The sequence below is a fragment of the Notolepis coatsorum genome (assembly GCF_963971535.1).
Source record: "Notolepis coatsorum genome assembly, chromosome: 9".
Taxonomy (NCBI): domain Eukaryota; kingdom Metazoa; phylum Chordata; class Actinopteri; order Aulopiformes; family Paralepididae; genus Notolepis; species Notolepis coatsorum.
This window is the reverse complement of record NC_140173.1, coordinates 66400721-66413390: the sequence shown is the minus strand read 5'-3', so window position 1 is coordinate 66413390 and position 12670 is coordinate 66400721. Positions and strand designations below refer to the sequence as shown.

The 12670-nt window shown below is 43.3% G+C and overlaps 1 protein-coding gene across 1 annotated transcript; it reads left to right on the top strand.

Annotated features, from left to right (window-relative positions):
- Positions 1–406: 406 nt before the first annotated feature.
- Positions 407–10075, top strand: LOC311234534 (uncharacterized protein). The gene is made up of 5 exons (XM_084321777.1): positions 407–516; positions 6647–6830; positions 7561–7631; positions 7728–7788; positions 8633–10075. Exon 5 carries the CDS (start codon positions 8761–8763, stop codon positions 9889–9891), a length of 1131 nt encoding a protein of 376 aa, XP_084177903.1. The 5' UTR covers positions 407–516; positions 6647–6830; positions 7561–7631; positions 7728–7788; positions 8633–8760; the 3' UTR covers positions 9892–10075.
- The last annotated feature ends 2595 nt before the right edge of the window (positions 10076–12670 follow it).

The following is a 12670-nucleotide window of genomic DNA, read 5'->3' as shown; positions in this document are numbered from 1 at the left end:
TGCATAGTCGTAGTACCCTTGAATGAGTGCTCCTGCCAGAGTCTTCAGGGTATTCTTGCTTGTGCTTATGGAATGTGCCAAATACACATTGAAGAGGAGTCAAGTGTGCTGTTCACTGCAGTACTAGATGCAGGGATGCCTTGCATCTCTCTGATGAGTATATTAGGACCTGAGGAACAGCTGTCATGGAATTTCTTGTTGGACACAGGCCTGCGTCATAAGGTGTAAGGCCACAGAAGTGTGCAGTACCTAAAAACAATCGGTGTGAGGCAGCAATACGCCGACGGGCGTCTCTGACTGCCGGAAAGCCAAAAGAAGAAGAAGAAGCCAACACACATGACTAGCTAGGCTGTAGTGTGTGTACAGTAGTTACTCAACCCCCTAAGCATGTTAGACTTGTGTACTTTTAAGACTGAGCTAACATCCATTGTGAATAATCTTGCGAAGTCGGTCGTGAGAGAGATAATTAACAACGCGGATAAGAATTCTTTGAACAAACAGCTTCAAAGAAACGAGGTAAGATAACTCAGGGTTAGCTAATTGTCTGAAGCTGCTAAGTAACTCATGGTTAAGTTAAGCTACTAACTCGGGGTTAGCTAACTGTCAACGTTACAGACCTAACTGTGCCACCCTGATAAGTTTGTTCAAATCCTTGAACCCTTTTCCGTTACCTGAGTTAAATAAGATTTAAATATTTGCACATTAAACCCGACGTACGTCGTATTACTTAGTTGCAGAGCAATACCCATGGTGCCATGGTACTGTCTATCTGTAAGTAATGTAACTTATGTCATGTTATGATGAATTGAAAATGGGGGACCCTGATGTAAACAAGACGAAAGTCTTTCTCTGGTCTGCATCCCCTTAACAATTGTGTGTGTAGTTGAGCTGTACTGTATTGTACCCATTCTGCAATCTGTTAATAAAGTTTTCAATCAATTTCAAGCCATGTCTTCTCTACACTAGGGGAACGTTGGACTACGTTCCAACCATATATATATATATATATAAGTCTTTATTATAGATCTATGGTTCCAACTGTCAAACAGGAAGTAAACTAACATTAACCGGTGCTAGAGATATTATTTCCCCTTGACATATTGAATAAATAATATTTTATTATGCCCCCCCCCCCCCATAACTTTGTATTTTATAAATAAGAACTGAAAATGAGTTGAAAAGTTAAATAATTAAATGCAAGTTATGCAATTAATTTAATTGTCTATTCACTGTGTCCATGGTAACAATGATGAACTCGGACATAAAGGTATGGTTTCTGCACACAGTGTTCAGGAGGCTTGGGCGCATAAAAGTCTATTCGATCATGTTTCCAGCACCCCCACGGCCAGGCATGCGTTGTTCATGGGACGGGGTAGCACGGTGTGCCACCTCATGATAAGTACTCGCTATTTGCATATCAATAGCGCCGGTCGTCAGGTGTGTTAAATACGTTCTCAGACACATTCACACCTAACATGTTGTGAAGACGTGTTACATTCCATTCGTAGAGGCAATTAGGCACTGTCTTTAGTCTGTGCCCTAGCGAGGGGACATTAAATGTGCATTCGCGGGAGCGCGCGCACGCGCCGGGAGCGCGCGTGCACGTGGTGCGTGTCACCCCAGATGATTTCAATAACGCACCACTGCCCACGGCCATAGAACCACTTACATCAAGGCTCTCATCCACATTCATTCATTTGCTCCCCCCGCGATCTCCATGATTTCAGAATCCCGGAAGTGTTGCGGTGGTCTATGTTAGTTAATTTACCTTTCTGATGACTACATAACTCATAAATGTTCAAACAAGCTTAATGGTCATGGGTAGGGATGGGTACCGAATTCGGTACTTTTGAGGTACCGAACCGAAACACGTCGGTAGTACTACCGAGTATCAAATCAAGTGAGATACCGGGGGAAAAAAAATTACAATTTTTTTTTAAACTTTTTTCTTTTCATGTCAACGTTCACACGCACAATATATGCTTACCTAGGATTTGACTTGATTCAACAACAAGGCAGTCTGAGAAATGGCAAGCCGAAAACTGTCGAAATTGTAGTTATTTGAAGTTTGGATTTTTTTTCACGACTGAGGTAGGTAAATTAAATTTCTTGAGACTAAAGTACCGAAAAAAGGTACCGTTGGGTACCGGTATCGATTCACTACCGGTACCGGTATCGGTTCAAATGTGAAAGGTACCCATCCCTAGTCATGGGTGCTTTATGCTTGTTAATGCTTAATGCTTTCGGTTATTATTAGTGATAGGTACTCTATATTATACACCCAATTCAACATTCTAGCTGCATTTTCTTTCAAACTAATTTGGTCACGGATGTCCTGATTTGGTACAAATGTTTGCTCTCTTGGACAGAGGTGTTTAGTAGGCTGTGACATGTATAGCATCCCAGACGCTAACTTTTACTTAGCTAAAAGTCACATTAACGTGACTTTAGGTCACAGACTCACGGCTTGCATACCAAGGCATTTCAAAGAACTTGTTAATAAGGCTAATGTTTTGCTAAATTGGCAATCCTCAACAGGAGAAGAGAAGTCTTTATTTGTCATGCAGATTTAACACACACACATGTGATGGGTGACCAACAGGAACACACGCATGCACTGAGTCGCTGATGAAATGTTCTCTAAACTTCCCATCCCGTCGTCCTTCCCCCCCAAGGGCAGACGAGGGCTGCAGCGTGCACTGCGCCCGGGGACCAATCCAAGTGCTCCTGTCCGTCTTCGTTAGCGATCTGTTGTGCATGTTTTTCCACTGGGTTTATCTTATCGAGAGAGGAAACCCTTGCGACCACGGGGAGAACATGCAAACTCCACACAGAAAGGCCCGGGAGATACCCCACCTGGGTAGCTGGCAACACGCCAACCTGGTCCCCAAGCGAGAATCGAACCCAGGACCTTCTAGCTGTGAGGCGACAGTGTTTGTTAACCACTACACCGCCGTGCTGCCCAAGTTCCAGAACTTGTATCGACACACTGACCTGGTAGCATTTGTATGTAGCAATTGTTATGTTACAAAAGATTTAAGCTGGGCACAAAGCCCAAACCACCTGAGCTGGGCTGGCTGATAACTCTGAATGGTGGATAAAGACACAAGTCCTCTGCAAACACAGCTACATAACTACATTTACATTAAGTTCATAGTCATTAAGTTCATAGTCATTAAGCTGACTCTTTTATCCAAAGAGACTTACAAGTTTGGTACGACAAGTCAGCAGGAAGGGTACAACTCTTTCAGCTGAGTAGCAATGTTCATCAAACAGTGTTGAAACTTGGGTGCTACAGTCTTGAGTGCATAGTAGTAGAGACATATTAGTAAAGTAGGTAGTAATATAGGCAAGGAAGATTATTTAGTGGAAAAGTGCATGATAGTAGAAGACCGTGCTAAGAACTACACAAAGACCAAAACAAACCAGCTGGCCCTCTACCGGCTCTCTCTAGTGATGCCTGTTACACTAACGGCTAGCTCTAATGATGCCTGTTACACTAACAGCTAGCTCTAATGATGCCTGTTACACTAACCGCTAGCTCTAATGATGCCTGTTACACTAACAGCTAGCTCTAATGATGCCTGTTACACTAACAGCTAGCTCTAATGATGCCTGTTACACTAACAGCTAGCTCTAATGATGCCTGTTATACTAACAGCTAGCTCTAATGATGCCTGTTACACTAACGGCTAGCTCTAGTGATGCCTGTTACACTAACAGCTAGCTCTAATGATGCCTGTTACACTAACAGCTAGCTCTAGTGATGCCTGTTATACTAACAGCTAGCTCTAATGATGCCTGTTATACTAACAGCTAGCTCTAGTGATGCCTGTTACACTAACAGCTAGCTCTAATGATGCCTGTTACACTAACAGCTAGCTCTAATGATGCCTGTTATACTAACAGCTAGCTCTAATGATGCCTGTTACACTAACAGCTAGCTCTAGTGATGCCTGTTACACTAACAGCTAGCTCTAATGATGCCTGTTACACTAACAGCTAGCTCTAGTGATGCCTGTTACACTAACGGCTAGCTCCAATGATGCCTGTTACACTAACGGCTAGCTCTAATGATGCCTGTTACACTAACGGCTAGCTCTAATGATGCCTGTTATACTAACAGCTAGCTCTAATGATGCCTGTTACACTAACAGCTAGCTCTAATGATGCCTGTTACACTAACAGCTAGCTCTAGTGATGCCTGTTACACTAACAGCTAGCTCTAATGATGCCTGTTATACTAACGGCTAGCTCTAATGATGCCTGTTACACTAACAGCTAGCTCTAATGATGCCTGTTATACTAACAGCTAGCTCTAATGATGCCTGTTACACTAACAGCTAGCTCTAATGATGCCTGTTACACTAACGGCTAGCTCTAGTGATGCCTGTTACACTAACGGCTAGCTCTAATGATGCCTGTTACACTAACAGCTAGCTCTAATGATGCCTGTTACACTAACGGCTAGCTCTAATGATGCCTGTTACACTAACAGCTAGCTCTAATGATGCCTGTTACACTAACAGCTAGCTCTAATGATGCCTGTTACACTAACAGCTAGCTCTAATGTTGCCTGTTACACTAACAGCTAGCTCTAATGTTGCCTGTTACACTAACAGCTAGCTCTAATGTTGCCTGTTACACTAACGGCTAGCTCTAATGTTGCCTGTTACACTAACGGCTAGCTCTAATGATGCCTGTTATACTAACAGCTAGCTCTAATGATGCCTGTTCTGTTACACTAACGGCTAGCTCTCGTGATGCCTGTTATACTAACAGCTAGCTCTAATGATGCCTGTTCTGTTACACTAACGGCTAGCTCTCGTGATGCCTGTTATACTAACAGCTAGCTCTAATGATGCCTGTTATACTAACAGCTAGCTCTAATGATGCCTGTTACACTAACAGCTAGCCACTTGCCATAAAGGCCTTTACTGTGTTAAAATCTCACCTTTGTGTAGCTTGTCTGAGTCTCCTGTGGAATCAAAGATTGCTTACAGAATGAGCAAAAGATGTAGAAGAAGAGGAGCGGACATCTTTGATTCTGCAGGATATGCGTTAGACTTCTACTTTTATTGTAAATATTTTCAAACAATATGGGTAACTCGGGTAATGGAAAAGAGTTAGAGGATCTGAAAAAGCGTATCAGAAAACCTTGCCCTTTAGCACAGAAGTACTGGATGGGTTGTGGGAGTAGAACACATGTAGTGGTTTGTGCTAGTCCTGAATGCGGCTACCTGCGAGAGGAGGTTGCCAGTGCCAACTTAAAGCATTTAGCAGGACTAATGAAATGTCAACCGCACTGAGGTGACTGATTCATCTCCACAAACCAATTCACTTGAAATGTTTTTTTTTTTTTTTAATCTTTTCCCCCCTCCTTTTTCCTCCGATTTTCTCCCATCCCAATGTTAGTCGTTATGCCAATTCCCAATCCCCTTGCTGGTCGCCTTTTGCTTTTTCCAAATCCAACAGTGCAAAAATGCTTCCGCATTCGTCATCGGAGGTACCGTAGTGGCGTGCGGTAATGCGCCTTTCATTTTCCTTCACGCAGCGCCCAGCGGCGGCGTGCTCGCTCAGGTGCGTGCGTGCGCCGGCGTGCTCGCGAGGTGCTCGCGCATGCGCATGAGATCCCGCCTTAACAATATATATAAGTCACCGCCCCAAATTCAGTATCCAGAAATAGCTCAATTGGCAAGACGCCATGGCTGTGGATCCTACAGCTAGTTGCTGGTGAGTTCGAATCCCGTCAAATATATTTTTTTTAACGTGATTTTTTTTTTAACGTGTATTCTTTCGCCGGTTAAGGTTAGGCATGGTTAAGGTTAAGGTTAGGCATTGTTTCGGAGTTGGTTAAGGTTAGAACGGTTAAGTTTAGGCGCTGTTAAGGAGCTGGTTAAGGTTAGAGTTTGTCAAAGAGAATGGCAATATTCTTTCTATGGTTAAGGTTAGGCATGGTTAAGGTTAAGGTTAAGGTTAGGCATTGTTTCGGAGTTGGTTAAGGTTAGAACGGTTAAGTTTAGGCGCTGTTAAGGAGCTGGTTAAGGTTAGAGTTTGTCAAAGAGAATGGCAATAGACAGCCTATTTCCGCGCGACAGCTCCCAAAGCGGGCCTGAAAAGAAAGGCGCTTTACCGTAGTGGCGTGCGGTGACGAATGCTTCCGCATTTTTGCACTGTTGGATTGGGAAAAAGCCACACGCTTCCTGGTCGCTGCGCACTTACCCCCCACAGTCGGTCTGGGAGAGTGGAGGCTATCACGTGCTTCCTCCGACACACGTCTAGCCAATCAACCGCTTCTTTTCACCTGGCAGCGCGGACTCTCACTAAAAGGGTGTAGCGTGTGGAAGGATCACACTATCCCACTATTAGATCCTATCCGCGCTTAGCAGGCGCCCCGACCGAACTGTAGGAGTCTCTGTTTACAACGACCCGGACCCACCCCGCCAGATTCTCCCACCCTCTAATACTGCCAATTGTATTAGTGTGAACGGCCAGCCAAGCTGGTGACAACCCCCGAGCTGTGAGCTGGATTCGAACAGGCGAATCCAGCGTCTCCGGGATTGGTGACGAACGCAATCTCCGCTACGCCACCTGACCGCCCCACTTGAAATGTTCTTAATTCTTTACTCCTTTATCATTCTATCAGGAAAAGCTTGATGCATTTGTGGATGATTTGTGCAGAAATGCCATCAATAACATATACAAGATCATCGAGCTGAGCCTTACGACTGAAGGAGATGCAGATTCCGAATGTAGAAGCAAATTCACTGTTCCCCCTTCGACAGAACTTGAGACCAAAGAAGACTCAAAACCATCCCGACCAGCAGAGGGTAGGTTTATATAAGGTTTCAAGTGTTCTTGGATAGTGAATGGTAGAGACAGAAACTGCTACTTACTGCTTATGATTCAACTGTCTAATTGTTGTATTAACCATATCAAGTGCAGTGTTTCCCACACAGGTTCTTGAGTTATTTATGGTGGTGACAAGCTGGTGCGGGTTGGACAATATACATAGTTGAGCAGTGGAGAGGACTAGTATATACAGGTGCATTTCAATAAATTAGAATATTGAGTAAATATATTGGTTGCCTCCATGCCACACCGCATTGATTCATGCTAAAGGAGCCCCGACCAAGTATTGAGTGCATATACTTTTCAGTAGGCCGACATTTCTGTAATATAATTTTTTTTTATATAATTTTCTCATACTGAATTTTGATCATTCAAAATTTGCTAATTAGCTAACCTTTCATTAGCTGTAAGCCATAATCATCCAAATTTTAAGAAATAAAGGCTTGAAATATTTCACTCTGTGTAATGAATCTATATAATATATGATTTCACTTTTTGAATTGAATTACTGAAGTAAATGAACTTTTCCTTGATATTCAAATGTATTGAGAGATGCACCTGTACATACAACATACAAGATGAGACAATAATGTGTTGTGTTCTGTTTCGGAAATCTATTTGTGGTGGGCCACCTCAAATAAATATCAATTTGAAAGGACAATAGTACTGTTCTTTATTTTCTTATAAGTTTGTGTTTGTGTGTTTCAGGTGGACTAAAGCTGACAAACACCAGTGGCCAATCCCAATTTGAGGCAAAGACGTTTATCTTGATTTATGGGGTGAGTGCATTAAGACACAGAAGCATCAGACACGAACACAAAGATATCAGTTAGAAAATATCTGATGACTCAGTTCCGTTCTGCTTCTTGTTTCAGAGTGCAGTGATCGATGCTAAGTATCCATTAAGTACCCAGGTGTCGGACATTAGTGATGATGGTAAGTGCCACTGAGCGTATGTTGCACCGTTTCCTGTATTTGAATAAGACTGAAAGATACCAACTGGAGCCTCGGATTGAATATAATATGTGGTAATAAAATTAACATTTTATCCTTAACATTAATTTAGTTTGAATTTACCAAATTCCATTCAATTCATAGTCGAATGGCATTCTCGAAGACAATTGACAGCCCTAATTGATGGGGCTGTATAATAATTTTGTTGGAGTTTGTGCCCAGATATATATATCTTAATGTATATATATATTTTTTTGAATCTGAGGTTTTCTGGGTGGTTTGTGGTTTGTTGTTGTTGACCAGTCAAAATCTGTTGGGTTTTCAGATGTCATGAAATTTAAAGCAGATCTTAGACGGCATGCCACCAGGTGTTAATACAAAGGTCTGAGCATGAGATTAGGTTTGAATGTAGTAAAATATCTTTAGTTTTTGATGCAATCGCCTCAGCAACAGTCTCATTTGTTTACAGTAGTTATACCAATGTATCACAACTAATCTGACAATGATATAGTTCAAGTTTAGTTTTATTTGTCACGTACATGCCCCCTGAGAATGTTCTTCATACAGTAAAAAGAATAAAGTCCAAACACTATACACAATATACAAACTAAAGTACAAAATGCAAACAAAGTGCAAAAAATTCAAATAGAAATGAGGTGGATGTAGTGCAAATCATAATATATTGTTGAAAATGCTACCTGTAGGGACATTAATTAATGCTGTCCAAAAAGACCTCTTCAGCATTAAGCAAACAGATTTTCTGCAGAATGAGATGTTTTATTAAAGATATCCTGTGGTTGGTTGCTCTCTTCCCCTCTTCTCACAGACGTCAACAAACATGGTGCGACAGAAGGGGAGGACGTCTGCAAGACGCAGCGCCGTGAGGTCTCCTCATCCCCAGCTCCGCTCATCCCTGCAGAGTGTCTGGACCATGAATACGCTCTGCCCTCCTCGATGGCTTCAAGCTCGGCCATGAAAGAGCAAGACTGTAGCCCCGCTGCTGCGCGGAAGAAGAAGCGGCCTGGCAGCAGGAGAAAGAAGAGCGCACATCACAAAACCACACAGAAGTTGAAGAAGTTGGCGAGCGTGACGGAGCACGAATGCCAACGTTGCGGAAGGCTTTTCCCAAACATGCAGCAACTCGGAGATCACAAGAAAAGGAAGCATTTAGATTGCAAAGTATGCGGCGTGGAGTTCTCTGGCATCGTGAAGCTCAGGGAGCACCTGGTGGACGAGCACCAGCTGATGCCGTACAGCTGTGACTACTGTGACAAGACGTTCAATCACAAGACCCATTACACCCTCCACGTCAGGACTCACACAGGGGAGAAGACGTGCTATTGTGATATATGTGGGAAAGGCTACTCGTGCATCAGCGTCCTCAAAATGCACAGAATGAGTCACTTTGAGAAAACGTTCGTTTGTGACCTATGTGGGAAAAGCTTTTACCAAGCATGTCACCTGACTCGACATAAACATATACATAAGGAAGTCAGGCCGTTTCACTGCGACATTTGTGGAAAGGGGTTCAACCAGGCTGAAAATCTGAAAACACACAAGATTACTCACACTGGTGAGAAACAGCTGTGTGCCATCTGTGGTAAGAATTACAGATATCTAAGTAGTCACATGATCATTAAGCACTCGCATGACATTGCAACCAAGGAAGTGCCATTGAATAAAGACGTCATCACCTGTGAGATCTGTGATAAGAAGTACCTACATGCCTCACAATACAAGTTACACAAGATGACTCACACAGGAGAGAAGCCATATCACTGTGACATCTGTGGGAAGAGCTTTAGGCTGAAGGACACTTTAAAAGACCACAGGTACATCCACACAGGTGAAAGACCCTACAAATGTACGACCTGTGGAAAGACCTTCCCTTCAACTCCCTCCTACAGGAGACACACAAGTATCCACACGGGTGAAATGCCGTACCACTGCAAGGTGTGTGGGAAGCGTTTCAGGTTGTTGACCTTCTTGAAAGCTCATCAGAAGACCCAAGGTCATTTGAGGCAGAAGATGAAAGAGGCTTCGGCAGAGAACGGTGTAGAAAGTACATGGATAGCTCCGGTATGAGGGAGCTGTTTGGGTTGTGTTCTAGGCACGTATTTCCAATTACAGATAATACCGGTACTGTTCAATAACACGTTATCTGTGTACTTTGCCCAAGATTATATGGTTATCGTCTCTGGTGAAGAGAGATGAGCCATCTGGTGAACAATAACATTTTCCCCTTCAGTCTGTTATATTTAGTTTTGTTTTCAATACTGAAAAAATGCATCAAAACTGGTAGGTCAATAAACATTTTCACATGTGCTGTTTGCCATTTCTTTTACATTTTCTTTTTATTTCCTCGATCACACAAGTATTTGAGAAATAACATGGTTATCATGTGGAATAGGTAGATCGTGACCAAAACAGACGGTTATGTCCAAATCCTGAGGTAGATTTGTCTATATTGGAGACGATAAGGGAGGAGGATAGCGGAAAATAATGGATTCAGTCCTGGTGCTGATACCTAGGCTTTGGGTATCGGCCAATACCAGGTACCGATCCAATCCATTACTTTTGATAACCAGTATAGACTTGGACCATCATTTTGCGGTCATTGAACAAAAACTATTGAGATATTATACATTTTAGAGATTGAGATAATCAAGTCACTCTGCTTTGATTTCTGGCATGTTACCTGGGAATCTGATTTTTAGTATCAGGGAATATTCTATTTTAGCCCGGTATCAAGTATTTGCAATTTACCTCAGAGGTACTGATTATTATGGTACGGGTGCTGGAATGGGTAGAAGAAGTGAGACTGCAGCAAGTAGTCATTTGTTCAACTGCTGCACTGATGGCTCTGCGGGGGGTAGATCATGGGTCAGGCTTCACCTCATCTCAGAACCTTTCATAGCATTATACAGAGTGGGTTTGGCTAGAAGTAGAGTGGGACTTTTATGCGTCCCAGCTCATGTGGGTGTGGAATGATGCTGAAGATATATCCAAGAGCCATTGGGATGGAAGGAGGTAGACATGACTCATGAGAGTAACCTTAGTGGGGTCAGTGTCTTCGATGAGAGGACAAGACTTAGGACACACGGAACTGGTTCATATAGGAAAATATGGACTGTGAAAGCTGTGGAAAGGAAGAGACTACGACATGGTATGGCGTGTTTAAAGTAAAAAGTGTAGAGAATTGCACTATTCTCTGAATTTATGGATAAACGAAAAGGAATAACGTAGTTCATTGCGGGTTTTGTTTCGTTAATTGGAAGGTATTTTGTGGAGGAAGCAACCGAAATTGTATGCTCTCCATAAAAACACTAACCTTACTTAGCCCCTTTCGGCACTGTGGTCACGAAGCTCTCGGCGTGACTACAGTACCGAAAGTGGCTAAACCTTCCTGCGTACCACGACCACAACACCAGAGGAAGCTCAACAAATCCTGTTAAACCCAGATTCGGCTCAAAGAAGGGACTAAACACGTTTCGCAATTATGCCACATCAATGTGGAACGCCCTACCCAAAGCTGTAAAGGAATGTGAATCCCTGCCCACATTCAAAACCTCTCTAAAAGAGCACCTACGGGAAGCTGCAATTCGAAACTGGCCACCGTAAATGTCCAAACCCCCCCCCACCCCCTCCTAATAGACAGTCTCCTCCCCACCGTATGTATTTATTCTCTCCCCACCGTATGTATATTTCTCTCCCACCCACCCACCCCCTCCTAATGTACAGTCTCCTCCCCATCATATACTCTGTCAGGATCCAAGGGTAACAGTACTGTACATTTGCATATCATATGTCACAAATGTAACAGTACTATATACCTGTATGTCATGTAGTATGTCCCTATGCCATAAATGTCATGTATGTCATAAATGTTTGATTTACATTTACATTTAGTCATTTAGCTGACGCTTTTATCCAAAGCGACTTACAAGTTCTGATTGATTGATTGAAAATTTTATTAACAGATTGCAGAATGGGTACAGTACAGCTTAATACACACAATTGTTAAGGGGATGCAGACCAGAGAAAGACTTTCGTCTTGTTTACATCAGGGTCCCCCATTTTCAATTCATCATAACATAAATATGACATACATGGCGGCTGGGTGGCGTAGCGGAGATTGCGCTTGTCACCAATGCAAGAGACTCCGGTATCGAATCCCAGTCTCAGCATTGCCTTCGACTTGGGCCGGCCGTCGTACTGGCTCATTTGGGAGAGTCAGCGGGACGGAAGTCGATGGGTGGGGATTGGACGTTGTGGACAGCGACTCCTACAGGTCGGTTGGGTGACGCCTGCACAGCAGAGACAGGAAGTATCTGGGGCAGCGTGAGCCTCCCACGCGTTACTCCTCGCCACAGAGTCCGCGCTGTCTGGTGAAAAGATGCGACAGGCTGCCTCGTGTACCGGAGGGGACACGTGATGCAAGGCTTCTATCCTCACTACAACCGACCAGTGGGGGGCATAGTCTAGCAACGTTCAAGACAGGGGAGGGGAGAATTGGCAATGTGAAATTGGGATGGGAGAAAAAATAGAAAATTAGGAGGAAAAACTGGATAAAAACAACATATGTGACATACAGGTAGACAGTACGGTTACATCTAGACATTTATGACATACCAGATCTACAAATGTACAGTACTGTTTATGAGTACAAAAAGAGTCTGAAAAGTGAGTATATACATTTGAGGGGGTTGGGTAGGTGGGGTGGGGTAACTCAGCTGTACATTGGAGGTGGTTGGGTGGGGGGGTTGGGTAGGCGGGGTGGGGAACTGTACATTGGAGGGGGTTGGGTTTGGACATTTACAGGGGCCAGTTTCGAATTGCAGTCTCCCGTAGGTGCTCTTTGAGA